The sequence below is a fragment of the Salmo salar genome, chromosome 02 (genome assembly GCF_965601325.2).
Source record: "Salmo salar chromosome 02, fSalSal1, whole genome shotgun sequence".
Classification (NCBI taxonomy): Eukaryota; Metazoa; Chordata; class Actinopteri; order Salmoniformes; family Salmonidae; genus Salmo; species Salmo salar.
The window spans coordinates 51,444,774-51,471,078 of record NC_138292.1 but is presented as its reverse complement, the minus strand read 5'-3'; the positions used below and the strand labels follow the sequence as shown (position 1 = coordinate 51,471,078).

Below are 26,305 nucleotides of genomic sequence, written 5' to 3'. Positions count from 1 at the left end.
CTGGCTTTTTTATGGCAGTTTTGGAGCAGTGGCTTCTTCCTTGCTGAGTGGCCTTTCAGGTTATGTCAATATAGGACTCGTTTTACTGTGGATATAGATCTTTTTTTTTTTACTTGCAGCATCTTCATCAAGGTCCTTTGCTGTTGTTCTGGGATTGATTTGCTCTTTTCGCAACAAAGTACGTTCATCTCTAGGAGACAGAACGCATCTCCTTCCTGAGCGGTATGACGGCTGCGTGGTCCCATGGTGTTTATACTTGCGTACTATTGTTTGTACAGATGAACGTGGTACCTTCAGGCGTTTGGAAATTGCTCCCCAGGATGAACCAGACTTGTGGAGGTCTACAATTTTTTTCTGAGGTCTTGGCTGATTTCTTTTGATTTTCCCATGATGTCAAGCAAAGAGGCACTGAGTTTGAAGGTAGGCCTTGAAATACATCCATAGGTACACCCCCAATTGACTCAAAATATGTCAATTAGCCTATCAGAAGCTTCTAAAGCCATGACTTCATTTTCTGGAATTTTCCAAGCTGTTTAAAGGCACAGTCAACTTAGTTTATGTGAACTTCTGACCCACTAGAATTGTGATTAAGTGAAATAATCTGTCTGTAAACAATTGCACAAAGTAGAAGTCCTAACCGACTTGCCAAAACTATAGTTTGTTAACAAGACATTTGTGGAGGGGTTGATACACTTAGGTTGGAGTCATTAAAACTTGTTTATGTAAACTTCCGACTTCAAACTGTACATATAGTGTATTATGCTACTCAATCAGTAGCATTTCCATCAGCTGTGCACTCAACAAACATACTCCTTTTTGGAACATGTGCAAGATCAGGTATCTCTAAGCCTAGCTGGAGAAAGGCTTAGCAATCAGGGGGAATCCATTGCTTATGTAAACATAATGCAACTCTGAAGCATGTACACTCACACACAGACCTGAGGCCTTTTGCGTCGGCTTCTGATTGACTAGCTCAGTTGATCCCAAGCCCCGTCTCACCTCTGTCTTGAAACCCCTTTCACCCCCTTTCTCTCTCTGCCCTCTGTCTCTCATTCCCTCCCTCCCTCCCTGCAGTATCTATCTGAGATTCTCCATGAGCACAGCCAGCCTATCGTGTGCACCATCTCTGGTGCGGATGTCCATGCAGCCTTCAACACCATAGTCACCCGGATCCAGAGATTGTAAGAACTCGCTTCCTTCCTCTTTCTAATTCAATGGTTGTAGTTGAGAGAAACAAATGGATTTCACTTTAACTTTGCTTCATTGTAAAAATGTAAATGTTTCTTGTAGACTTTTTAATGTGGATTTTAATTCAGTGGTCACCAAGGCGAGTGGATCTTATGATGATCATGATTAGGCCCGTATAATTTTTGATATGTGAAACGTTTTGGTAGCACTTTCCATTACAGCGCAAAATAAAGTGGAAACAAGTTACTGTTTCTCATAATGTTTTTTCCCCCACTTCTCTGACTAGCTGTAACTGCAACGCCCAGACACCCCCCACCATCAAAGTGGCGGTGGCCGGGGACCAGAGTTACCTCAGCACCATCCTCAGGTGCTTCGTGGAGCAGCTGGCCAACAAGACGCCTGATTGGCTCAGCTACATCCGCTTCCTGGTCATTCCTGTCGGTAAGCAGCAATTCAGCCAATCGCCATGGAGTCGAGGTTCGGGTTAGTCATCAATTCCATTTCAATTCAGTAGATTTAGGGGATAAATTGAAACTATCATTCATGCATTGGAAAAGTCCACAAACTGTAGGAAAAAAATTGCCAATTTACAATTCTGCACGCATAACTCAAGACTCCCATAAATTATGCATTGACGTCAAATGGAAAACTGCACACGAAACAATAGTTACAGGAACACATCTCCTATAGGACCATGGGTATCATAGCAGGCTAACAACATACGGACTAGAAAAGTTGGACTCCGTTTTGTTTTCCTGTGGCCTTCTAATCAGTCTGCTCCTCCGTCTGCAGGCACTCATCCTCTGGCCAAACACATGTCTTCGTTTGACAGTAAGTTCAACAACATCTTCATGGACGCCGGCTGGAGGGACTTGTTCGGCAGACTGGAAGCCCCAACATCAGGTACAGCAGAGAGCTGGAGCAGCAAACGCTTATTATGAGCCATAATACCATGCAGGATAGGGATCTGCTCATAATGCTTCATAAATGCAGTTACAGATGTTTAGGAACATCTATCAGCATTATGGTGCATTATGCGTCACATCAAAACAATGTTATTGATCACATACACGTGTCTAGCAGATGTTATTGTGGGTTTAGCGAAATGCGTGTGCTTCTTGTTACGACAGTGCAGCAATATAATTAAGTAATATCTAACAATTTCACAACATATACCCAATGCACATAAATCTAAGTAAAGAATGTAATTAAGAATAAATATATGGACAAGCAGTGTCAGAGCAGCATAGACTAAGATGCAGTAGAATAGTATAGAATACAGTGTATAAACTTAGCAAAAAAATAAACATCCCTTTTTCAGGACCCTGTCTTTCAAAGATAATTCGTAAAAATTCAAATAACTTCACAGATCTTCATTGTAAAGGGTTTAACACTGTTTCTCATGCTTGTTCAATGAACCATAAACAATTAATGAACATGCACCTGTGGAACGGTCGTTAAGACACTAACAGCTTACAGACGGTAGGCAATTAAGGTCATAGTTATGAAAACCTAGGACACTAAACAGGCCTTTCTACTGACTCTGAAAAACACCAAAAGAAAGATGTCCAGGGTCCCTGCTCATCTGCGTGAACGTGCCTTAGGCATGCTGCAAGGAGGCATGAGGACTGCAGATGTGGCCAGGGCAATACATTTCAATGTCCGTACTGTGAGACGCCTAAGACAGCGCTACAGGGAGACAGGATGGACAGCTGATCGTCCTCGCAGTGGCATACCACGTGTAACAACATCTGCACAGGATCGGTACATCCGAACCTGCGAGACAGGTACAGGATGGCAACAACAACTGCCCGAGTTACACCAGGAACGCACAATCCCTCCATCAGTGCTCAGACTGTCCGCAATAGGCTGAGAGAGGCTGGACTGAGGGCTTGTAGGCCTGTTGTTAGGTAGGTCCTCACCAGACATCACCGGCAACAACGTCATCTATGGGCACAAACCCACTGTCGCTGGACCAGACAGGACTGGCAAAACGTGCTCTTCACTGACGAGTCGCGGTTTTGTCTCACAAGGGGTGATGGTTGGATTCACGTTTATCGTCGAAGGAATGTGCGTTACACCGAGGCCTGTACTCTGGAGCGAGATCGGTGGGGGCGGTGTGTCACAGCATCATCGGACTGAGCTTGTTGTCATTGCATGCAATCTCAATGCTGTGCGTTACAGGGAAGACATCCTCCACCCTCATGTGGTACCCTTCCTGCAGGCTCATCCTGACATGACCCTCCAGCATGACAATGCCACCAGCCATACTGCCATACCAGCCCCCCCCCCCTTGTTCAGGGACACATTATTCCATTTCTGTTAGTCACATTTCTGTGGAACTTGTTCAGTTTATGTCTCAGTTGTTAAATCTTGTTATTCTCATACAAATATTTACACATGTTAAGTTTGCTGAAAATAAACGCAGTTGACAGTGAGAGGACATTTCTTGTTTTGCTGAGTTTACATATGAGATGAGTAATGCAAGATATGTAAACATTAAAATGACTAGTGTTCCATTTATTCAAGTGGCCAATGATTTCAAGTCTGTGTATATAGGCAGCAGCCTGTCTTTGCTAGTGATGGCTATTTAACAGTCTGATGGCCTTGAGATTGAAAAACAGCTTCTATCTCTCTGTAGCAGCTTTGATGCACCTGTGCTGACCTCGCCTTCTGGATGATAGCGGGGTTAACAGGCAGTGGCTTGGGTGGTTGTTGTCCTTGATGATCTTTTTGGCCTCCCTGTGATATCGGGTGCTGTAGTCCTGAAGGGCAGGTAGTTTGCCCCCGATGATGTGTTGTGCAGACCGCACCACCCTCTGGAGAACCCTGCGATTGTGGGCGGTGCAGTTGCTGTACCAGGTGGTGATGCAGCCCGACAGGATGCTCTCAATTGTGCATCTGTAAAAGTTTGACGGTTTTAGGTCACAAGCCAAATTTCTTAAGCCTCACCAGGTTGAAAAGGTGGTGTTGCACCTTCTTCACCACACTGTCTGTGTGGGTGGACCATTTCAGTTTGTCAGTGATATGTACGCCGAGGAACTTAACTTTCCACCTTCTCCACTGCTGTCCCGTCGATGTGGATGGGGGGATGCTCCCTCTGCTGTTTCCTGAAGTCCACAATCATTTTCTTTTTTTTTTGTTGACATTGAGTGAGAGTTTATTTTCCTGGCACCACACTCCCAGAGCCCTCACCTCCTCCCTGTAGGCTGTCTTGTCGTCGTTGGTAATCATGCCTACTACTGTGTCGTCTGCAAACTTGATGATTGAGTTGGAGGCATGCTTGGCCGCGCAGTCGTGGGTGAACAGGGACTTCAGGAGGGGGCTGAGTACGCACCCTTGTGGGGCCCCAGTGTTGAGGATCAGCGAAGTGGAGGTGTTGTTTCCTACCTTCAGCACATGGTGGCGGCCCGTCAGGAAGTCCAGGACCCAATTGCACAGGGCGGGGTTCAGACCTAGGGCCTCAAGCTTAATGATGAGCTTGGAGGGTACTATGGTGTTGAATGTTGAGCTATAGTCAATGAAATTCATTCTTACATAGGTATTCCTCTTGTCCAGATGGGATAGGGCAGTGTGATAGCGATTGCATCATCTGTTGACCTATTGGGGCGGTATGCAAATTGGAGTGGGTCTAGGGTGTCGGGTAGGGTGGAGGTGATATGATCCTTGACAACTCTCTCAAAGCACTTCATGATGACAGAGGTGAGTGCTACGGGGCGATAGTAATTTTGTTCAGTTACCTTTGCATTCTTGGGTACAGGAACAATGGTGCCTATCTTGAAGCATGTGGGGACAGCAGACTGGGATAGGGAGAGATTGAATATGTCCGTAAACACACCAGCCAGCCGTCTGGGCTGGCAGCCTTGCGAGGGTTAACATGTTTAAATGTCTTACTCATGTCGGCAATGAAGGAGAGCCCACAGTCCTTGGTAGCGGGTCACGTCGGTGGCACTGTGTTATCCTCAAAGCGGGCAAAGAAGGTGTTTAGCTTGTCCGGAAGCAAGGCGTCGGTGTCTGCGACGTGGCTGGTTTTCCTTTTGTAGTCTGATTTTCTGTAGACCCTGCCACATATGTCTCGTGTCTGAGCCGTTGAATTGCGTCTCCACTTTGTCTCTATACTGACGTTTTGTCTGTTTGATTGCCATGCGGAGAGAATGACTGCTCTGTTTGTATTCTGCCATATTCCCAGACACCTTGTTATGTTTAAATGTGGTGGTTTGCGCTTTCAGTTTTGCACGAATGCTGCCATCTATCCACTGTTTCTGGTTAGGGTAGGTTTTAATAGTCACAGTGGTACATCATCTCCAGAACACTTCCTGATAAAGGCAGTTACCGTTTCAGTATATTCGTCAATATTATTCCCGGAAACTACCCGAAACATATCCCAGTCTGCGTGATCAAAACAATCTTGAAGCATTGAATAGTCCTTAGCACGGGTACTTCCTGTTTGAGTTTCTGCCTACAGGAAGGGAGGAGCAAAATGGAGTCGTGGTCAAATTTGCTGAAAGGAGGGCGGGGGAGGGCCTTGTATCCCGGATGTTGGAGTAACAGTGGTCTAGTGTTTCAGCAGCGCAAGTACTACAGTCGATATGCTGATAGAATTTCGGCATAATTTTCTTCGAATTTGCTTAAGTCTTTCTAATTGTTCTTAAAATGTACTAGTTTGTTAATTATAATATTGTATTTATTATTAAAAACATTATTACAAAATATATAAGTTATTATTTATGTACAGGGTATTCATTGCAGGGCAGTTAACCGAATATTTATTTTAGTATAATATGCTCGCATCCACACAATATTAGTATATTTTGATGCTTCTACTGTTGCATTACTGTATGTGTTAAATGATAATACAATACATGAATAATAATAATAATAATAAATGGGATTTAAAAAGGGTGTAAGAACAAAGAGAGCGTAAGAACAAAAACATGATAGGTTGTGCCCTCCACTTTGAGTTTCCCTAGACAACATTGATGTAGCAGGCCGCGTGTCTCAGTACCTGGCTGGGGCCAGCGTCTCACACCAGTGTCCCATCTCTGAGGCCATGCTCACCTACAAACAGAAAAGGTAAGGTGTGAGTGCAGAATGAATGGGTGCTATTTAAGGGTGAGTGTGTGCGCATGCACGCTGGTGCATGTGTTTATGAAATGTCTGGTAAAATGTAGATATTATGTATGTAGATATTTTTGTATGCTATTATTCTATTATGCTAATAAACTATATTTGGATTATCTATTGTGTAGCAAGTGCTCCCTCTACACTTCAGATTTTTCTATTTAGTGGCTACATTCTCATTAATTTATCTTTGGAAAAAGCAACATTAGTATTGCTTGTTTCAACCATATTCGATCACATTCATCGACCCCATTCGCTTATTTAAATTAGCACCAACAGAATAACAACATGTCAACTCTACTTTGACAGAACATATTTTGCGACAGTTGACTCATAACTCATGAAGAAAGAACAACGACGACTCGTACCATTTTACCACACTGAGTTATTCTACCTTTTTCTTTCATTTGCATTCAAGGAAGAGAAGCTTGTATTTTGATTTTTACATCAGGTACCTGGCCGCAGCCTTTCGTTTGACCCCGCCCCCCTGCTGTGTTGCATTTTGTCCACCAATATAACCTGTGACCCCTTGTTGTCTAACCCACCCACACATAACTCGCTGTTCGTCGTAACTTCATATCTGGTCTGCATCGACTACCCCCATATTGATTTGAGTTTTTGCATGTCTTACTGTCTTAACCACTTGTTTGTTTGTCTGGCTTGGTTGGCTTTTGGTTTGGATTTGGTTTGGATATGTGGATTTTGGATAATATACAACCGCATTAAAGGTACAGTCAGCAATATGACATCATCATACACTGCGGGGTGATTTCCTGCTTACAGAAGTCAACAGCAAAAGTCGAATCTGCCAAGGCTGCCATTATTGGGTCTTTCCAATGTCGGTATGCCTCAAAGGAATGCCGAACGTGCAAATTGGAAAGACCCAATACTGGCCATCATGGTGGATTGAAACCCTGTTACCGTTGAAATATGTAATCAGGAAGTCTCCCCGCTCTGTTTGATGATGTCACATTGCTGACTCTACCTTTTAAGGTCTCCCACATACATTGCTCTTTGAAGTTGGGAACGGTAGGGCAAACTGTTGACTCAATGAGATCTCAGAGAAAAAGGTTGACATTGATGTGTTCTTTCCTATTAAGATGACGGGGAGGAGGATGAGTGTAAAGAAGGAGAGATGACAGTGGAGATCTAATTAGGTGGTTTGAAGGAAGGGAGGGAGGGAGGGAGGGAGGGAGAGACGGAGAAGGAGTGGATAGTGCAGAGGTAGAGAACACCAGCCACGTGACACACTATCACACACACACACGACACACACACCAGCATGTGTGACTGTTGTTTTCAAATCTCTGCTCAGATGTCACTGTTGACCCACCTCAGAAACAATTTTGGCCTTGTAAGTGTGTAATGACACACGCACACTTTATATCCACCAGGGAGGATGAGCACTCAAACATTTAAAGGTCACCTTAACAATTACCAGGCGTATAAAAGGCACAGTGCATGGTATTATAGGAACAAAGGGGTGCTGAAAGGTGACTTTTGATTGGCTAATCCCAGTCTCTCCCGGTCTCCCCTTGGTGACAGAGACAGAGTCCACTGAGCATTGTCACAAAATGACGAGAGACGATCGAGTCCAAACTCTGCAGAGAGGAGTAATGCTTTCATTTATCATGTGTTTTCAGATCAGTGCCATTGAAGAACAGGAGACCAGGAGAGGAAGCCGCGTTAGAATATTGAGACACACTTGAAGATTATCCTAGATCAGGGCTCTACAACACAATGTTCCTGGACTGTTTTTGCTCCAACCCCAATTATAACTAAACTGATTAATCAACCGGCTAATTATTAGAATCAGGTGCCCCAGATTAGAGTGAAAACCTACAGGATCGTAGCTCTCCAGGAACAGGATTGGAGAGCCCTGTCCTAGATAATATTCTGGTCAGATAGACAGGGGAGACTGTACTGTACACCAAGGGCCCGACTGAGTTTGCTTAATGTGCAAAGGTTGTACCTACTTGTCTTCTTTCTCTTTGAAAAGCAAGGGTGCAAAGTCTCAGATGTCTATACTCAATATTTTTGTCAATGCTTTTTCCATCTTTAAAAACTCTAGAAAACCCTCAATGCTACTCTCGGGTGTGTTTCACGAGGGAGATGAACTTACATTTACATTTAAGTCATTTAGCAGACGCTCTTATCCAGAGCGACTTACAAATTGGTGCATTCACCTTATGATATCCAGTGGAACAACCACTTTACAATAGTGCATCTAAATCTTTTGGGGGGGGGTTAGAAGGATTACTTTATCCTATCCTAGGTATTCCTTAAAGAGGTGGGGTTTCAGGTGTCTCCGGAAGGTGATGATTGACTCCGCTGTCCTGGCGTCGTGAGGGAGCTTGTTCCACCATTGGGGTGCCAGAGCAGCGAACAGTTTTGACTGGGCTGAGCGGGAACTGTGCTTCCTCAGAGGTAGGGGGGCCAGCAGGCCAGAGGTGGATGAACGCAGTGCCCTTGTTTGGGTGTAGGGCCTGATCAGAGCCTGAAGGTATGGAGGTGCCGTTCCCTTCACAGCTCCGTAGGCAATCACCATGGTCTTGTAGCGGATGCGAGCTTCAACTGGAAGCCAGTGGAGAGAGCGGAGGAGCGGGGTGACGTGAGAGAACTTGGGAAGGTTGAACACCAGACGGGCTGCGGCGTTCTGGATGAGTTGTAGGGGTTTAATGGCACAGGCAGGGAGCCCAGCCAACAGCGAGTTGCAGTAATCTAGACGGGAGATGACAAGTGCCTGGATTAGGACCTGCGCCGCTTCCTGTGTGAGGCAGGGTCGTACTCTGCGAATGTTGTAGAGCATGAACCTACAGGATCGGGTCACCGCCTTGATGTTAGTGGAGAACGACAGGGTGTTGTCCAGGATCACGCCAAGGTTCTTAGCACTCTGGGAGGAGGACACAAGGGAGTTGTCAACCGTGATGGCGAGATCATGGAACGGGCAGTCCTTCCCCGGGAGGAAGAGCAGCTCCGTCTTGCCGAGGTTCAGCTTGAGGTGGTGATCCGTCATCCACACTGATATGTCTGACAGACATGCAGACATGCGATTCGCCGCCTGGTTATCAGAAGGGGGAAAGGAGAAGATTAATTGTGTGTCGTCTGCATAGCAATGATAGGAGAGACCGTGTGAGGATATGACAGCGCCAAGTGACTTGGTGTATAGCGAGAATAGGAGAGGGCCTAGAACAGAGCCCTGGGGGACACCAGTGGTGAGAGCGCATGGTGCGGAGACAGATTCTCGCCACGCCACCTGGTAGGAGCGACCTGTCAGGTAGGACGCAATCCAAGCGTGGGCCGCGCCGGAGATGCCCAACTTGGAGAGGAGGATCTGATGGTTCACAGTATCAAAGGCAGCAGATAGGTCTAGAAGGATGAGAGCAGAGGAGAGAGAGTTAGCTTTAGCAGTGCGGAGAGCCTCCGTGACACAGAGAAGAGCAGTCTCAGTTGAATGCCCAGTCTTGAAACCTGACTGATTAGGATCAAGAAGGTCATTCTGAGAGAGATAGCAGGAGAGCTGGCCAAGGACGGCACGTTCAAGAGTTTTGGAGAGAAAAGAAAGAAGGGATACTGGTCTGTAGTTGTTGACATTGGAGGGATCGAGTGTAGGTTTTTTCAGAAGGGGTGCAACTCTCGCTCTCTTGAAGACGGAAGGGACGTAGCCAGCGGTCAAGGATGAGTTGATGAGCGAGGTGAGGTAGGGGAGAAGGTCTCCGGAAATGGTCTGGAGAAGAGAGGAGGGGATAGGGTCAAGTGGGCAGGTTGTTGGGCGGCCGGCCGTCACAAGACGCGAGATTTCATCTGGAGAGAGAGGGGAGAAAGAGGTCAAAGCACAGGGTAGGGCAGTGTGAGCAGGACCAGCGGTGTCGTTTGACTTAGCAAACGAGGATCGGATATCGTCAACCTTCTTTTCAAAATGGTTGACGAAGTTATCCGCAGAGAGGGAGGAGGAGGGGGGAGGGGGAGGAGGATTCAGGAGGGAGGAGAAGGTAGCAAAGAGCTTCCTAGGGTTAGAGGCAGATGCTTGGAATTTAGAGTGGTAGAAAGTGGCTTTAGCAGCAGAGACAAAAGAGGAGAATGTAGAGAGGAGGGAGTGAAAGGATGCCAGGTCCGCAGGGAGGCGAGTTTTCCTCCATTTCCGCTCGGCTGCCCGGAGCAGGAGGGGAGGACCGAGCCGGCCTGGAGGATAGGGGACAGAGAAAATCAAAGGATGCAGAAAGGGAGGAGAGGAGGGTTGAGGAGGCAGAATCAGGAGATAGGTTGGAGAAGGTTTGAGCAGAGGGAAGAGATGATAGGATGGAAGAGGAGAGAGTAGCGGGAGAGAGAGAGCGAAGGTTGGGACGGCGCGATACCATCCGAGTAGGGGCAGAGTGAGAAGTGTTGTTTTTGTCATGTCACTTGTCATGCTCTGTTTGTCCTACCTCTTTGCTGTCCTAACATGCTTTTCTCACAGCTCTATTCATCATGCACTCCAAAAATTCACCCCCTCTGGCCTCATTTTGCAGGTTATTTTGGTTTGGCACCAGCCGTATCCAGCTTTTTGAGCTAATTTGGGGGGGGATTTGTGAGAAATGGGCAATGATAACTTTGGTAAGATGACGGCAGCACTACCAACTTCACACAGAAGTAGTTGACTGGGACCGAACATATGAAATATGCTAACTATACTTAAACCCTCTGTCTATAAAGGCCCCTATACAAATACAGGGGTGCATTCTAACTTCTACTTAAGTAAACTTTTTGCTTAGTCTCCCATTGACATCAATGAATAACTAAGTGAAAATGTACCTAAATGGAGGTTAGGATTTGCCCCACAATGTATACCGGGTGTGCACAGCTCTGGTCCTTGAGTGCCATAGCTCTGTTGATTTTCGTCTGTAGATTATTTATTTTTTTCAGCCAATCAGTATTCTTAAGTACTGAGAAACCAAAACCAGCGGGATTGCAGAACTCGCCCTGTATATTGGGTTCACATTCAATGTCACCAACAATGTTAACCCCCCCCCCCCCCCACTCACTCCTCCACTGCTCACGTCACAGCAGGCTTACAACGCACCCGTTTAGGGGTCGGTTGTAAGGAGCGTTCCCTGGCATTCTCATCGCGGCATGACCTTCATTCCCAAAATGTTCCTGGTTTTCCAGAACCACTTGGGAGCCGCCATGTCTCATCAATTCCGATTGGACATCCCTTAGCCACACACACAAACTCATTCTTCCTTCAGACCCATCACACTACCACATCCAAACAGGGAGTGTGTTGATCCTGGAGCGTTGTGTTAATGCGAAACTAACATTATTATATGTTATCCATTCTCTCCCTCAGCCCTGACGAGGACTCCTGTCAGAAGTTTGTGCCATTTATTGGGGTAAGAATATTCACCTGCAACGAAATAGCTTGAGTGTTATCTTTGAGCGCTCATCTCCAGTTAGACTGGCAATTATCTGTCATTTATTTGAAGCTGTCACGATAATACACAATGAGAACAGATTCTTATTGATAGCTGCTTTATTGAGGAAAGTTTTACTTGCAATGACTGTGATATGTGGTTGTTTTTTACTTACACTCTTACAGTGCATTCGGAAAGTATTCAGCCCCTTTACTTTTACCACATTTGTTATGTTACATTCTAAAATGGATTAAATAAAACATTTTCCTCTTAAATCTACACACAATACTGCAAACTGACAAAGCGAAAACAGGTTTTTAGAAATTGAGCTCCGGTGCATCCTGTTTCCATTTATCATCCTTGAGATGTTTCTACAACTTGATTGGAGTCCACCTGTGGTAAATTCAATTGATTGGACATGATTTGGAAAGGCACACACCTGTCTATATAAGGTCCCACAGTTGACAGTGCATGTCAGAGCAAAAACCAAGCCATGATGTTGAAGGAATTGTCTGTAGAGCTCCGAGAAAGGATTGTGTTTTGGCACAGCTCTGGGAAAGGGTATTCTTGCAGCATCGAAGGTCCCCATGAACACAGTGGCCTCCATTATTCTTAAATGGAAGGAGTTTGGAACCACCAAGACTTTTCCTATAGCTGGCCGCCTGGCCAAACTGAACAATCGGGGGAGAAGGGCCTTGGTCAGGGAGGTGACCAAGAACCCAATGGTCACTCTGACAAAGCTCCAGAGTTCCTCTGTGGAGATGGGAGAACCTTCCAGGAGGCATTTAAGGTAGAGTGGCCAGACAGAGGCCACTCCTCAGTAAAAGGCACACGACAGCCCGCTTGGAGTTTGCCAAAAGGCACCAGACCATGAGAAACAAGATTGAACTATTTTTTGCCTGAATGCCAAGCGTCACGTCTGGAGGAAACCTGGCACCATCCCTACTGTGAAGCACAGTGGTGGCAGCATCATGCTGTGGGGATGTTTTTCAGTGGCAGGGACTGGGAGACTAGTCAAGATCGAGGGAAAAATGAACGGAGCAAAGTACAGAGATATCCTTGATGAAAACCTGCTCCAGAGCGCTCAGGACCTCAGACTGGGGCTAAGTTTCACCTTCCAACAGTACAACGACCCTATGCAAACAGCCAAGACAATGTAGGAGTGGCTCGGGACAAGTATCTGAATGTCCTTGAGTGGCCCAGCCAGAGCCCAGACTTGAACCAGATCGAACATCTCTGGAGAGACCTGAAAATAGCTGTGCAGTGATGCTCACCATCCAACCTGACAGAGCTTGAGAGGATCTGCAGAGAAGAATGGGAGAAACTCCCCAAATACAGGTGTGCCAAGCTTGTAGCATCATACCCAAGAAGTCTCAATGCTGGAATCTCTGCCAAAGGTGCTTCAACAAAGTACTGAGTAAAGGGTCTGAATGCTTATGTAAATGTGATATTTCCGTTTTAATTTGGGGTCACTTAAAAATGTCCTTGTTTTTGAAAGAAAAGCAAATTTTTTTGTCCATTAAAATAACATCAAATTGATCAGAAATACAGTGTAGACATTGTTAATGTTGTAAATGACTATTGTAGCTGGAAACAGCAAAAAAAAACTAGGCCCATTATCAGCAACCATCACACTGTGTTCCAATGGCACGTTGTGTTAGCTAATCCAAGATTATAATTTTATAAGGGTTATTGATCATTACAAAACCCTTTTGCAATTATGTTACCACAGCTGAAAAGTGTGCTAAAAGTTGAGTATCTGGAGCGTCTATCAAGGCACAAGGCGAGACCCAAATGCAGACACAGGAGGCAGATGGTTGGAGTCTTACAATATTTATTAATCCAAAGGGGTAGGCAAGAGAGTGGTCGTGGACAGGAAAAAAGGTCAAAACCAGATCAGAGTCCAGGAGATACAGAGTGGCAGACAGGCTCGTGGTCAAGGCAGGCAGAATGATCAGGCAGGCGGGAACCAAGTCTAGAAACAGGAAAGGGACAAACCCGGGAGGACTAGAAAAAGGAGAATGCAAAAAGCAGGAGAACGGGAAAACCGCTGGTTGACTTGGAAATGACAAACTGGCACAGAGAGACAGGAAACACAGGGATAAATACACTGGGGAAAATAAGCAACACCTGGAGGGGGTGGAGACGATCACAAGGACAGGTGAAACAAATCAGGGTGACTCCGGAATGCTGGCCTTCTAGGCAGAGTTGCAAAGAAAAAGCCATTCAGACTGGCCAATAAAAAGAAAAGATTAAGATGGGCAAAAGAACAGACACTGAACAGAGGAACTCTGCCTAGAAGGCCAGCATCCCGGAGTCGCCTCTTCACTGTTGACGTTGAGTCAGTTTGTCAATTTCTAACCCTGGTCAGCTGTAAGTGCTGTTATTGTGAAGTGGAAACGTCTAGGAGCAACAACGGCTCAGCTGCGAAGTGGTAGGCCATACAAGCTCACAGAACGGAACCACCGAGTGCTGAAGCATGTACCGCGTAAAATCTTCTGTCCCCTGTTGCAACACTCACTACCGAGTTCCAAACCGCCTTTGGTAGCAACGTCAGCACAAGAACTGTTCGTCGGGAGCTTAATGAAATGGGTTTCCATGGCCGAGCAGCTGCACACAAGCCTAAAATCACCATGCACGATGCCAAGCGTCGGCTGGAGTGGTGTAAAGCTTGCCGCTGTTGGACTCTGGTTCAGTGGAAATGTATTCTCTGGAGTGATGAATGACCCTTCACCGTCTAGCAGTCTGACGGACTAAACTGGGCTTGGTGGATGCCAGAAGAGCGATACCATAGTGCCAACTGTAAAGTTTGGTGGAGGAGGAATAACGGTCTGGGGCTGTTTTTCATGGTTCGGGCTAGGCCCCCTAGTTCCAGTATAGGGAAATCTTAACGCTACAGAAGACAATGACATTCTAGACAATTCTGTTCTTCCAACTTTATGGCAACAGTTTGGGGAAAGCCCTTTTCTATTTCTGCATGACAATGCCCCCGTGCACAAAGCGAGGTTCATACAGAAATGGTTTGTCGATCGGTGTGGGAGAACTTGACTGGCCTGCACAGAGCCCTGACCCCGACCCCCAACTCCATCGAACACCTTCGGGATGAATTGGAACGTCGACTGCGAGCCAGGCCTTATCGCCCAACATCAGTGCCCGACCTCACTAATGCACGAGTGAGATGTTCGACAAGCAAGTGTCCACACACTTTTGGTCATGTATTGTACCTTGGTTAAATGTACTGACTGGATAAGAGTGTCTGTTAAATGACCAAAATGTAAATCTCATTCGTGGATTTTGTCCCCCCTCAGCTGGTGAAAGTGGGCATCGTTGAGCACAACCTCTCGACCTCAAGTAAGACATCCTACTCTTTATTTTCCTTTGACCCTATGTTTGCTTTGTATTGTCTGATAATCCATTGTTTCGAATGTGATGGGAGGAAGAAGGGAAGACTGAGAGAGAGAGAAGGGGCCCAGCAGGCAAAATACTGTATGCATGACGTCTTAATCATGTAATATTTTTCTTGTAAAATGGTTTTCTGGTTAAAAGACATCATTTAACTCTTTTACAACCACTGTTGCGCCTTTTTCATGACGAGATCAAGACGTCATATTCATGAGACAGACGTCATATTGGTTGTTAACTGGTTAGATAACCCGAATAAACCAGATAAAGATGCATTTCTCTGGTTGCTTAAAGACGTTAACACAATCTCCTCCTCCCTAATCCCCAGTGGACTCTGATGATGCTGTGATGGGGAGCATCAATATGCTGGCCTCCCCTCCCCCCCAGCCGGGACCACCCTACATGAAGGACCTGACCTGCACCCCGCCCCCCTCCCCCTCCGTCTCAGCCACCCTCGCCGGAGCCGGGTACGTACTGTACCCTAGCTGTCTTGTTAATTAATGTCTCTTTCCTTCCCTCGTAACCATCATTTGATTATTTGATAAGGTTCAACCTTATAACTGTACAATGGCTACAACCCCGACAGAGGCCCATTGGCCACAGTATAAAACAATTTCAGAAGGTACAGACCACACCTTCCACATTAATTAGTTTCTTATTATATTTTGGGTTCTGATGGGGTAGGGCAGTTGAACTATGCTCATGAGGCATTTGTAAACTATATGTTATTAATTTAAAAGGCCAAAGATGGACCAATCTGGAGTGAGTGACAAAGGATAGCCATCCTTCAACACCCCACCCCACTTTCCTTCCACTCCCAGATTAATGGCCTTTCTCCATCCAGATGTTCCTTGGAGACCAGATGTTAGGGGGGAAGGGGGAACGACCACTTGTCTTCTGTGTTCCAGTCTTTTACTGGAGCTCTACTGTACCCTTTCTCTTCTTCCTTTTTATGACTTGACCTGAAAGTTGTACATAATAAACTAAACTGGTTACAACCCCACGCAAGTTCAGATGGTACTATACCTTGCAGTTTGGGCCTTTTTGTTCCCTTTCATGCCTACAAAATGTTCATATGATGTTCTTGTGACGTTTCTCTCCCATATCCCTCCGCCGTGCAGCTCTCCGGTGACGGGCGGGGAGGTGATGGGGCTCCAGGTGGACTACTGGGCATGTCACGGCGTCGACAAGAAGAAGGAGGGCGAGAAGCGAGACGTGGGCATCAAGAATACCCTGAAGAGCAACTTCCGCTCGCTGCAGGTGTCCCGCATCCCCAACGGGGGCGAGCTGACCCCTCCTCCCGGCATGGCCATGACCGTTGTCATGAAGGAGAAGAACAAGAAAGGTGGGTGTTGCTTTACTGAAAGCCAAAGGGTTGAATGCGTTATTACCCGTTATAAGCACTAATGCGACCTTACAACTCATAGCATGTTATGTTTTTCTTTATGAAAATGTGTACCTGATGAAGAAGACGTCTTTTTCTGGTTGTAATCTAGTTATCTGACCAAATACAGCAACAACCAGATTTTGTGTTTGTCGTCATGAAAAATACGTCTTTACCTTTTTACCTTTACATCTGTAAAATAAATATTTTATTTTGTACCGTGTATGGCAAATGATCTCTTTATTTTACTGATGTCATCTCTCTCTTCTTTCTCACACTTTGATGAGCAGTGATATTCCTGAGTAAAAAGCCCAAGGAGAAGGAGGTGGACTCCAAGAGCCAGGTGATCGAGGGCATCAGCAGGCTGATCTGCACTGCCAAACACCAGCACACCATGCTGAGAGGTACAGGCCTGACAATCACACTCTCACACACGTAAGCATACCCACATAGGGCTGTTGCGGTGACCGTCAGTGCTTGACTTGGGCAGGAGCTCACCAGAGCTGAGTACTGGCACATCACATTTTCTACTGCTTGAGCTCCTGTTCCTCGAATAGAACATTTGCTCAAAAGTATTGTGGAGCTCCTGCACCTAAATATAAGCAGTACCTGCACCCAAAATGAGTACTGTCACCTATTTCAGTCCAAATCAAGCACTGCTGACTGTATTACCACTACACCTGCAGTCATGAGTCTAGACCGCAGTCGAATTCCACGTGACCATTGAGTCACGATAATCTCCTCTGGACATGCATTAGTAGTACCCAACTCGCTAAAGACCATCAGGTCCTAATGGCCTGGTACTCAGCGCTCTATTGTCCCTCTAACCACTCTGACGTCAATGCAAATAGAATCGAAAAATCACATCAAACACTTATCAAAACAGTATCATGCTCTTAAAACTCACCTCACTGTGATTGATCAATTTGAAGAAAGAAGTTCAACAATAGGTTGAAACTGAGTGTAAAACATGGTCGCTGTGGATGTTGTTTCAAAGCCTAACATAACGAAATTGACAGCACTTTCTAAGGTGATGATTAATTCAAAACACCCATACGCATATTGGAGCGTTTGCATACGCATAGGCCTATATATGAGTCCAAGCCTGAAAAAAACTGATTCAAATCATGATTGTGCCATTATATAATACATAGCCTACCGCATAGGCCTATTACGTACGGCATAAAAACAAGATAGATTTAAGATGTAGAAACAGTAATTGGTCTACTCTAGCCTATACTCCAAAATTAAACAACTTCTAGTAATCGCCTTTGAATGTGGACTGTATTATTAAGCATACTGGATGGACTGGTTACCTTATTCTACACTCCAAACGTTTCATCCTTGAGTCTGGGAGAGAACATATAGGCCTAGGCGATGCTGTTGATTCATTGGTTGTGTAGGGTGGCTTACATAGTTGGCCTACCAATTATAGTGAATTTTTATTTGAATTTGATTAGCCTGGTAATTTTTTTTTATTTTCACAATTAATAGGCTGACATTTCCTTTAGCTACAGAATCTCACCACCATGCTTTTCCATCTCCTTCTCTCTCTCCTTCATTCCTTTCTCCAGTGTGCAGAGAGGGGCTGTTAACAATTTAAATGAAATATGTTTAGTTGTGAAAACGTTACTATGGTTTCCACCAAAAAGAGGAGGATCCCAGCTGCTACTATATTTATTTCTCAGCTGCTCATATTAAGCACATGCTCCACTATAAAACCGGAATAGCCTACCCGGCATGATTGAAAAACGAACCGTGGAAAGCGGCCTCCATTTACTATTTGAGTGCACTTGATGAGAGAGCAGCGTGTGCAGCCTGAGTCAAGGAACAGAGGGCAAGCTTTTTTTGCGACTTTCTTAAATCATCAATAGCCTATAGTCGCATCATGCAGCCCATATATGTTTTGATTTCTAAGACATTCGAAGGTTTGTATCATCACAACTGAAGTTATCAAATAACTCTAAATCTAGCGTATAGGGCCTGTTTCAAATGATCACTTTTACGCTCAACAAAGCCACTTCATATGTGCACTCGCACCGGAATAGGAAAAACATCCTTCCTATTTTATTCAGCTAAATTCAAATGATATTCTTCTTAATATAAAATCATAATGTAAAATAATGTCACGGGACTTATAAGCATATCTTGTCTGCTAAATGAACCAGAACACATATATTATCTTCTTCTGAAACACATTTTCTTCGTATAATAATGTTTCCTTAAACCTGCCGAAAAGAAATAATGGGTTTATTGTGATGGTGTATATTAAATGGATTTTGATGGTGTCTATTAAATGTAGATGTTCCAAAGGCGCACATCAGCAGCTTGTATGCGTGGAGGCTGAACGTGTTCATGTTAATTAACGGTAAATTACCGCGAGACCAACAGTAATTCGACAATAAACGGCTGACCGCCACCAACACTAACCCTCCCCACACATCCCACTCTGCATCCCTTCAACGTAAGCATGCACCCATATGTTCAGTAATACATGTGTTCTGTTTATACACATACTGTAGAGTATGTGCTGAAGACATGCGGTGTGCATGGTTAATGTGAATTCCCTGAATAGCCTCAATTCAATCTTTGAGTCTTTAAGATGTGCAATATTGCCACCAAGTGGTTGAAAATGAACACTTTTGCATCTTTCTCCTCTCTCTCTAGTGTCCATTGACGGTGTGGAGTGGAATGACGTCAAGTTTTTCCAGCTGGCCGCCCAGTGGCCCACTCACGTCAAGCACTTCCCTGTTGGCATCTTCGGCTACACCAAGCCTGCCATGTGACATATCACTGCCACCTAAACCCAATTATGGGTAGCTGCAGCCCAATATGGTGACCGGAGTATGGACAAGTGGGTGTGTCGAAAGGAGTGGGTGTATGGAAAGATAATCAGCTAATTGGGCAGATTTGTTGCCACTCAAGACCGTTTTGCATGGCTGATACGAGTCAATAAGCCACCGACCAGGTGCCTGCTGACCGGAGGTGCTTCCCACTGGGCAGCTGTGTCGAGTTGTCGTCAGCGGTAGCTAACATGGCAATTTTTTTTTCTCTCCTATGATTTTGTTTCCAATAGGATAGAAGCCTACACAAGAAATGAACTAATATTGATAACCATTGAGATTTCACATTGATACATACATACAGTCTACTCAATGGGCAGGACATGAAGGGCAACAACACCTGGACACAGTGTCCTTGCTCCCGCTTGCCAAGCACCACTGTCCCGGCGTGAGAAGTAGCTATTTAGTAGGCAATATCAGGGTGACAGTCACAGTGAGCATACGCATACAAGCAATAGTACACCCATCATCAGTACTTTGAATAAAAAATGGTCAGTTTTACAATTAAAACTAACAGCGAAATACGAATCAAACTCAAGTCCAAACTCTCTCAGTACGATAGTTGTGTTGTAAGAACCGGACCAAAAACAAACTTCACGATCAAAACCGTCTAACCCACTGGTTCTCAATCCTGGTCCTGGGGACCCAAAGCTGATTCAAATGATCAACTCATGAGGCTTTGATGATTTCAATCAGGTTTGTAGTGCTAGAGCAAAAATACAAATGTGCACCCCTTTGGTTCCCCAGGACCAGGATTGAGAACCACTGGTCTAACCTATAGCAGAGCGCTTTCGACACACCCACTCCTTCCCACACGCCCACTACTTTCCTTTCGACACACCCACTCGCCCATACTCCGGTCGACATATTGTGCTGAAGCTACCCACTTCTCTCTAAGCCCTGACCCCAGAACAGCCCTTATCATCTCCCATAGAGAGAGACAAGCTGGATTCCATTCTGAAAAATCACTCCCCTCCTTTCTGTTCTTTGATATTTGTATTTACTAGATATTGAGGCTATAAATATGGTAATAGCTCCATCAAGTGAAGATTATAGGTCCTTATATGCTGGTTCCCAATGTTTCAAAATTAAATTATTAGAAATACATTTCGAAGTCTAAGATTGAAATGAATCCAACTCTTTCAGCTCTCCATGGGCTCTCCAAGTTACCGAAGGTAGTGGGGAAAGCTGGGAGTAATCCACCAGATTGGAACCCAGCCAAGGCTGCTCTGACAAAGCAAAAAAACGTAAACAAACCCCCTAGTCCTTTTCCTGTGGAAACTGTCCAATTACAAACCTGTGTACCCAGTATAAAATGGATGTTGTTGTCAACGTCAAATGTTACTGTTTTATACACCAGCAAAAAAAAGGAAAAAAATGTATGCTGCCTTTTAAGTATAATAGTGTATATTGTGGTTAGACACTTATAATGGCCACCTGTAATGGCAGCTTTGTTGGCACTTTGTTTTGTTACTATATTATTATTTCTGTGAAATCCTATATTGGTAAATGTCCTGTATATAATGCAAGAGGATTAAAGGGGTGCGTTGGAGTGTGTTCGCAGTGTGTGCCAGGAGGCAGTGTGTGTTACTGATTTTTAAGGGAAAGGGTGGGATGCTAAGAGAGGAATTGCTGTGAAATTGGCAGAGGAACCCCTCTTGCTATGGAGAATTGTATTTCGTTCTCTTTTTTTTATTGAGAAAAGTGACTTAAGTTTTTGATACACTACTTTCAAGCTAGTATACTTGCCTTTTTGATTTAGAAGCACATTTTACGGAAACAGAATAGGGACAATCAGTAACCAAGAAACTTGGCACTGTATAACGAGAGACGTTCATCAGAGAGTGGGATGTAATGTATCCTTAGACGAGTTCAATGCAGTGACTTCACTTATGAATTTGTGAAGAGGGCCGTAGGTGCATGCAAGAATTTCTGGACACAAACGTGAATAGGAGAGAGAAGAGTGAGAGAGGGGGAGGACAAGGAAAGAAGGAAACAAATGTCTTGTTCCCAGTGCCCTGCTCTAACACACCTGATTAGCCTACTGTCTCTTTAAAGGGCTCAGCAGTGCAGTTTTCAGTAATACCCTTCTCACACTACTACTGAGTTGATCCAAGCTGTACTGCACTGGCCTGGTTAAGCATCCATTATAGTTGCTGGAACTGTGTTCAAAATGACCAGGTGAAAAGAAAATGCAGTTAAACGTAGTACAGTTTGGGTTGGTACAGTAGTGTGAAAAGGGTATAAGAATTCCCCAGTGCGTTGCTCGGTTCTTAAACGATTTACCGGTGACTTTGAAGTGGTGTTCTTTTTTCTAACTTCATCCATTCTGAAAGACAGCAATCCCTTTACGAAACTAGCGTGCCGTATTCAACAATGAACAAATTGCTGTCAACTGTTCTCTGTTTTTATACTCTCTTTAAAGATAGACCCACTCATAACGTTGAGTGAAGAAGGGCCACAGGCTTCATTGGTTTTTAGGGAATTGCCAGGATTGACTCTGGGTGCATTGTGAGGGACCATTTTAATGGCAGCAATGTTTCTGTATTGTGTGTTGATGTTTTTTCATGAGGTGTGTTTTCTCATAGACCTATGAGGGAAATAGCGTCCTGTGCCTCTTCAGTCGTGGCTATGCAGGACACTGGAAGGAACTTGGAAGTCAAAACATCAGATTCCTCCCTTAGTTATTTCGCCTCTGTCTTTTGACCTTGTATGTTTGTGTTGTCTAATGTGACTTGACACGAAAATGCATTTCATTTGGATGAAAGTGTGTTTTGGAGATTTTAAGTGTTTGTGTGTGCATGCGCTGATAAGGGATACTGTGTAACCCCATTTGTCAATTTCAACCCTTTGAAAACTATGGCTTCACTTGCGATTAGATACTACATCTATAGTATTACATTTTACGTATTTTTTGTTAATCTTCACTGTGGTAGCTGATTTATAAACAGTGTATGTTACAGTATATTTTATCCTTCATGCATTGCTGACCGTCAAGGTGTCTCATGTTTTTGCCTCGGAAAGAGGGAAGGTCTTCGGTCAATCCCACTCATTTGACTGTACAATGTTACTTTTGTATATATAGTGTATATTTGTATGTGGACACCCCTTCAAATTAGTGGATTCGGCTATTTCAGCCACACCCATTGCTGACAGGTGTATAAAGTAAGAGCATAGCCGAGCAATTTCCATAGTCAAACATTGGCAGTAGAATGGCCGTACTGAAGAACTCAGTGACTTTCAACTTGGCACTGTCATAGGATGCCACCTTTCCAACAAGTCATTTTGTCAAATTTCTGCCCTGCTAGAGCTGCCCTGGTCAACTGCATATTCATGCCCATGATTTTGGAATGAGATGCTTGACGATCAGGTATCCACATACTTTTGGTCATGTAGTGTATGTATATACATAACTGATACATAAATATGTTCCACTACTTCATAATACATATTTATATTATAGCACTACTTTTGGGAAGTCGAGCGACACCAAGTAATACCTAGAAAAACTGGACAGTCTAATAACTCCAACATTGAGCTTTTTTGCACAAACATTATTTTAAATGATGTGACGGACAGTATTCTTTCTTTTTTTAAATGAACCACTAAAAGAATACATGGTAAAATCTCTTGTTTTTATGATGTCATGTTTCATATCAGTTTTTGTTTATTGAAGTTTTTTATTAAGTTTTTGTATGGCCATTTTTATTATTCTAACCCTTTTTAAGAAAAGAGTTGAGCTCTTTTGTAAAGAAATTTTGTTTGGAAATTGGATTTTGAAGTGTTGTAAGTGAAAAACAGGCTATTAAAGGAGAGTTGAGAGAATTTGTGCTGTTTTATTACTGTTTAAACTGGGAAAGATACTCATTTTGTCATAATACCATGTACCTATTAACCATACTGAGACCTGTCTTTGCATACAGAACACACACACACAGAATATGAGCTCATATCTGAGGCTGAAGAGTGTTACATGGTCAAATCAAAGTTTATTTGTCACGTGCGCCGAATACAACAGGTGTAGACCTTACAGTGAAATGCTTACTTACAGGCTCTAACCAATAGTGTGAAAAAAAGGTATGTGTGTGTAGGTAAGTAAAGAAATAAAACAACAGTAAAAAGACATTTGAAAATAACAGCAAGGCTACATACAGACACCGGTTAGTCAGGCTGATTGAGGTAGTATGTACATGTAGATATGGTTAAAGTGACTATGCATATATGATGAACAGAGAGTAGCAGTAGCGTAAAAAGAGGGGTTGGCGGGTGGTGATAGCCCGGTTAGACAATGTGCGGGAGCACTGGTTGGTCGGGCCAATTGAGGTAGTATGTACATGAATGTATAATTAAAGTGACTTTGCATATAAGATAAACAGAGAGTAGCAGCAGCGTAAAAGAGGGGTTGGGGGGGCACACAGTGCAAATAGTCCGGGTAACCATTTGGTTACCTGTTCAGGAGTCTTATGGCTTGGGGGTAAAAACTGGTGAGAAGCCTTTTTGTCCTAGACTTGGCACTCCGGTACCGCTTGCCATGCGGTAGTAGAAAGAACAGTCTGTGGCTGGGGGTCTTTGACAATTTTTAGGGCCTTCCTCTGACACTGCCTGGTATAGAGATCCTGGATGTCAGGCAGCTTTGCCCCAGTGATGTACTGGGCCGTACGCACTACCCTCTGAAGTGCCTTGCGGTCGGAGGCCGAGCAATTGCCGTACCAGGCAGTGATGCAACCTGTCAGGATGCTCTCGATGTTGCAGCTGTAGAACCTTTTGAGGATCTCAGGACCCATGCCAAATCTTTTTAGTTTCCTGAGGGGGAATAGGCTTTGTCGTGCCCTCTTCACGACTGTCTTGGTGTGTTTGGAATGGTGTTGTATTTCCCTTACCAACAGCAGATGGCAGTGTCATTGTACACATCTGAATCATGATATGAATCTTTCAATTTAATGTTAATAATGTCAGATATTCCACACACCAGAGTTACATTTCATTTTTAGCTTTCATATTAATTAAATCCAATCCAACTTTGGTTGTCAAATAGGAAGCCTGCACCCTACCTCTCTGCCATCTGTGCTGCTCAGAGGCATGGTCATCTCATAAGCACAATCAACAATAGCTAACTTGGGCAAACGTCCAGCCCCACCATCCGTGTCGGATACATATTCCAAAGAAGGCGAAGGCCGGGATTCAATTTGATCACGCATTGCAGAGCGCTGTCAACAATTTGGCTCTTAAAGGCATCTATATGAACCCAGGTCTGCTGACGGTCTGCTGACGATAGTCCTCTATATATATATATATATATATATATATATATATAGTCTCCAAGATGAACACAAATGGTTTCTAGCAAATCATTTGGTTTTAAATCAAACAAAGTCCCATATCATGCTGGTACACTACAAAGAATAAACTCCACAGCTGGCAATTTTTTTCATTCATGCAACTGATGGAACAATCCTGAAGTGTTGATTTAAAAAAATATATTTGTTTGATTATTATTTTGGAAAGCATATTGATTTCCTAAGAAAAACAATTAACTATAAGCTTGGGTTAAAATACAGATCTAAGAACTGTTTTACTGTATCCATTAGAAAGACATTAACCCACCTGCTGCTTCCTGTCTTGTTTAACCAATGGCTTAATCAAAATTATTCTGTGAGTTGAGGGCAAAAGGACAAGAATTTAAGCTAATGTGTGTTTACTTAACAAACTGCTCGAAGTGAGCTGAATTTGAACAAGCTTGTTGAGTTTGCTAAAAACCACTCAAAACCACATTCGTCATTATCATATTTGACAGCATGTATTGCAAGTAAATTTTCAGAATTGTTTATTTCATTACCTGTGTTTTTGCATATACACTACCGTTCAAAAGTTTGGGGTCACTTAGAAATGTCCTTGTTTTTGAAAGAAAAGTACATTGTTTGACCATTACAATAACATCAAATTGATCAAAAATACAGTGTAGACATTGTTAATGTTGTAAATGACTATTGTAGCTGGAAACGGCTGATTTTTAATGGAATATCTACATAGGCGTACAGAGGCCAATTATCAGCAACCATCACTCCTGTGTTCCAATGACATGTTGTGTTAGCTAATCAAAGTTTATCATTTTAAAAGGCTAATTGATCATTAGAAAACCCTTTTGAAATTATGTTAGCACAGCTGAAAACTGTTGTTCTGATTAAAGAAGCAATAAAACTGGCCTTCTTTAGACTAGTTGAGTATCTGGAGCATCAGCATTTGTAGATTTGATTACAGGCTCAAAATGGCCAGAAACAAATAACTTTCTTCTGAAACTTGTCAGTCTATTCTTGTTTGGAGAAATGAAGGTTGTTCCATGTGAGAAATTGCCAAGAAACTGGAGATCTCGTACAACGCTGTGTACTACTCCCTTCACAGAACAGCGCAAACTGTCTCTAACCAGAATAGAAAGAGGAGTGGGAGGCCCCGGTGCACAACTGAGCAATGATTTACTAGAAACTACTGATCTCTTCTTGAGGACCTCTGCTTGGTCCTTTTATTATTAGCTAGTCATGGCTAATGTTAGCTAAATATTTTAGTGGATGTTCAAAGAAAACCGAACCATGGATTACAGTTTCTCCCGTAGACTACTTTCAGGGTGAGGAACCATCGAACATTAAGTTGCGAAATACTGAACTTTTTTTTTTTTTTTACCATATTTTTTGGTTAGGCCTATTTATTTTTTTACAACTAGGTTATTAATCAAATCAACATATTTTATGTATTTGCTATGTAGACCTGTGGAAGGCAAGTGTACATTCAAATGTATCAAATAAATGGGGGATTTATTTATCTATATGACCAATGATGTATCTTTGGAAATGATGCATTTGGATTTGTCATTCATAAGGTCAGTCAGTGTCATACACACACAGCCTCTGTGCAGCCACGCCCTAAAAAAATCCAATACATGACGACGTCATTCAAAACGTTCGCTGTGGATGCTGGGAGATCAA

At 43.8% G+C, this 26,305-nt stretch overlaps 1 protein-coding gene across 4 annotated transcripts in view; it reads left to right on the top strand.

The window, feature by feature from the left end:
* The window catches only part of LOC106585260 (phosphofurin acidic cluster sorting protein 2), a 96,558-nt gene extending 73,405 nt beyond the window's left edge, over positions 1-23,153 (top strand). Inside the window, exons 15-25 of one of the 4 annotated variants that reach the window (XM_014171299.3) lie at positions 1,075-1,181; positions 1,475-1,629; positions 1,981-2,091; positions 6,159-6,261; positions 6,728-6,760; positions 11,636-11,678; positions 15,008-15,050; positions 15,430-15,568; positions 16,223-16,446; positions 16,776-16,889; positions 19,153-23,153. In XM_014171299.3, the coding sequence (XP_014026774.2) occupies positions 1,075-1,181; positions 1,475-1,629; positions 1,981-2,091; positions 6,159-6,261; positions 6,728-6,760; positions 11,636-11,678; positions 15,008-15,050; positions 15,430-15,568; positions 16,223-16,446; positions 16,776-16,889; positions 19,153-19,271 (1,191 nt within the window). In that variant the 3' untranslated portion in view covers positions 19,272-23,153. Of the gene's footprint in view, positions 1-1,074; positions 1,182-1,474; positions 1,630-1,980; positions 2,092-6,149; positions 6,262-6,727; positions 6,761-11,635; positions 11,679-15,007; positions 15,051-15,429; positions 15,569-16,222; positions 16,447-16,775; positions 16,890-19,152 lie in introns of all 4 variants that reach the window. The other 3 variants (XM_014171290.3, XM_014171317.3, XM_014171309.3) reach the window with 3 other exon arrangements.
* Positions 23,154-26,305: the final 3,152 nt, after the last annotated feature.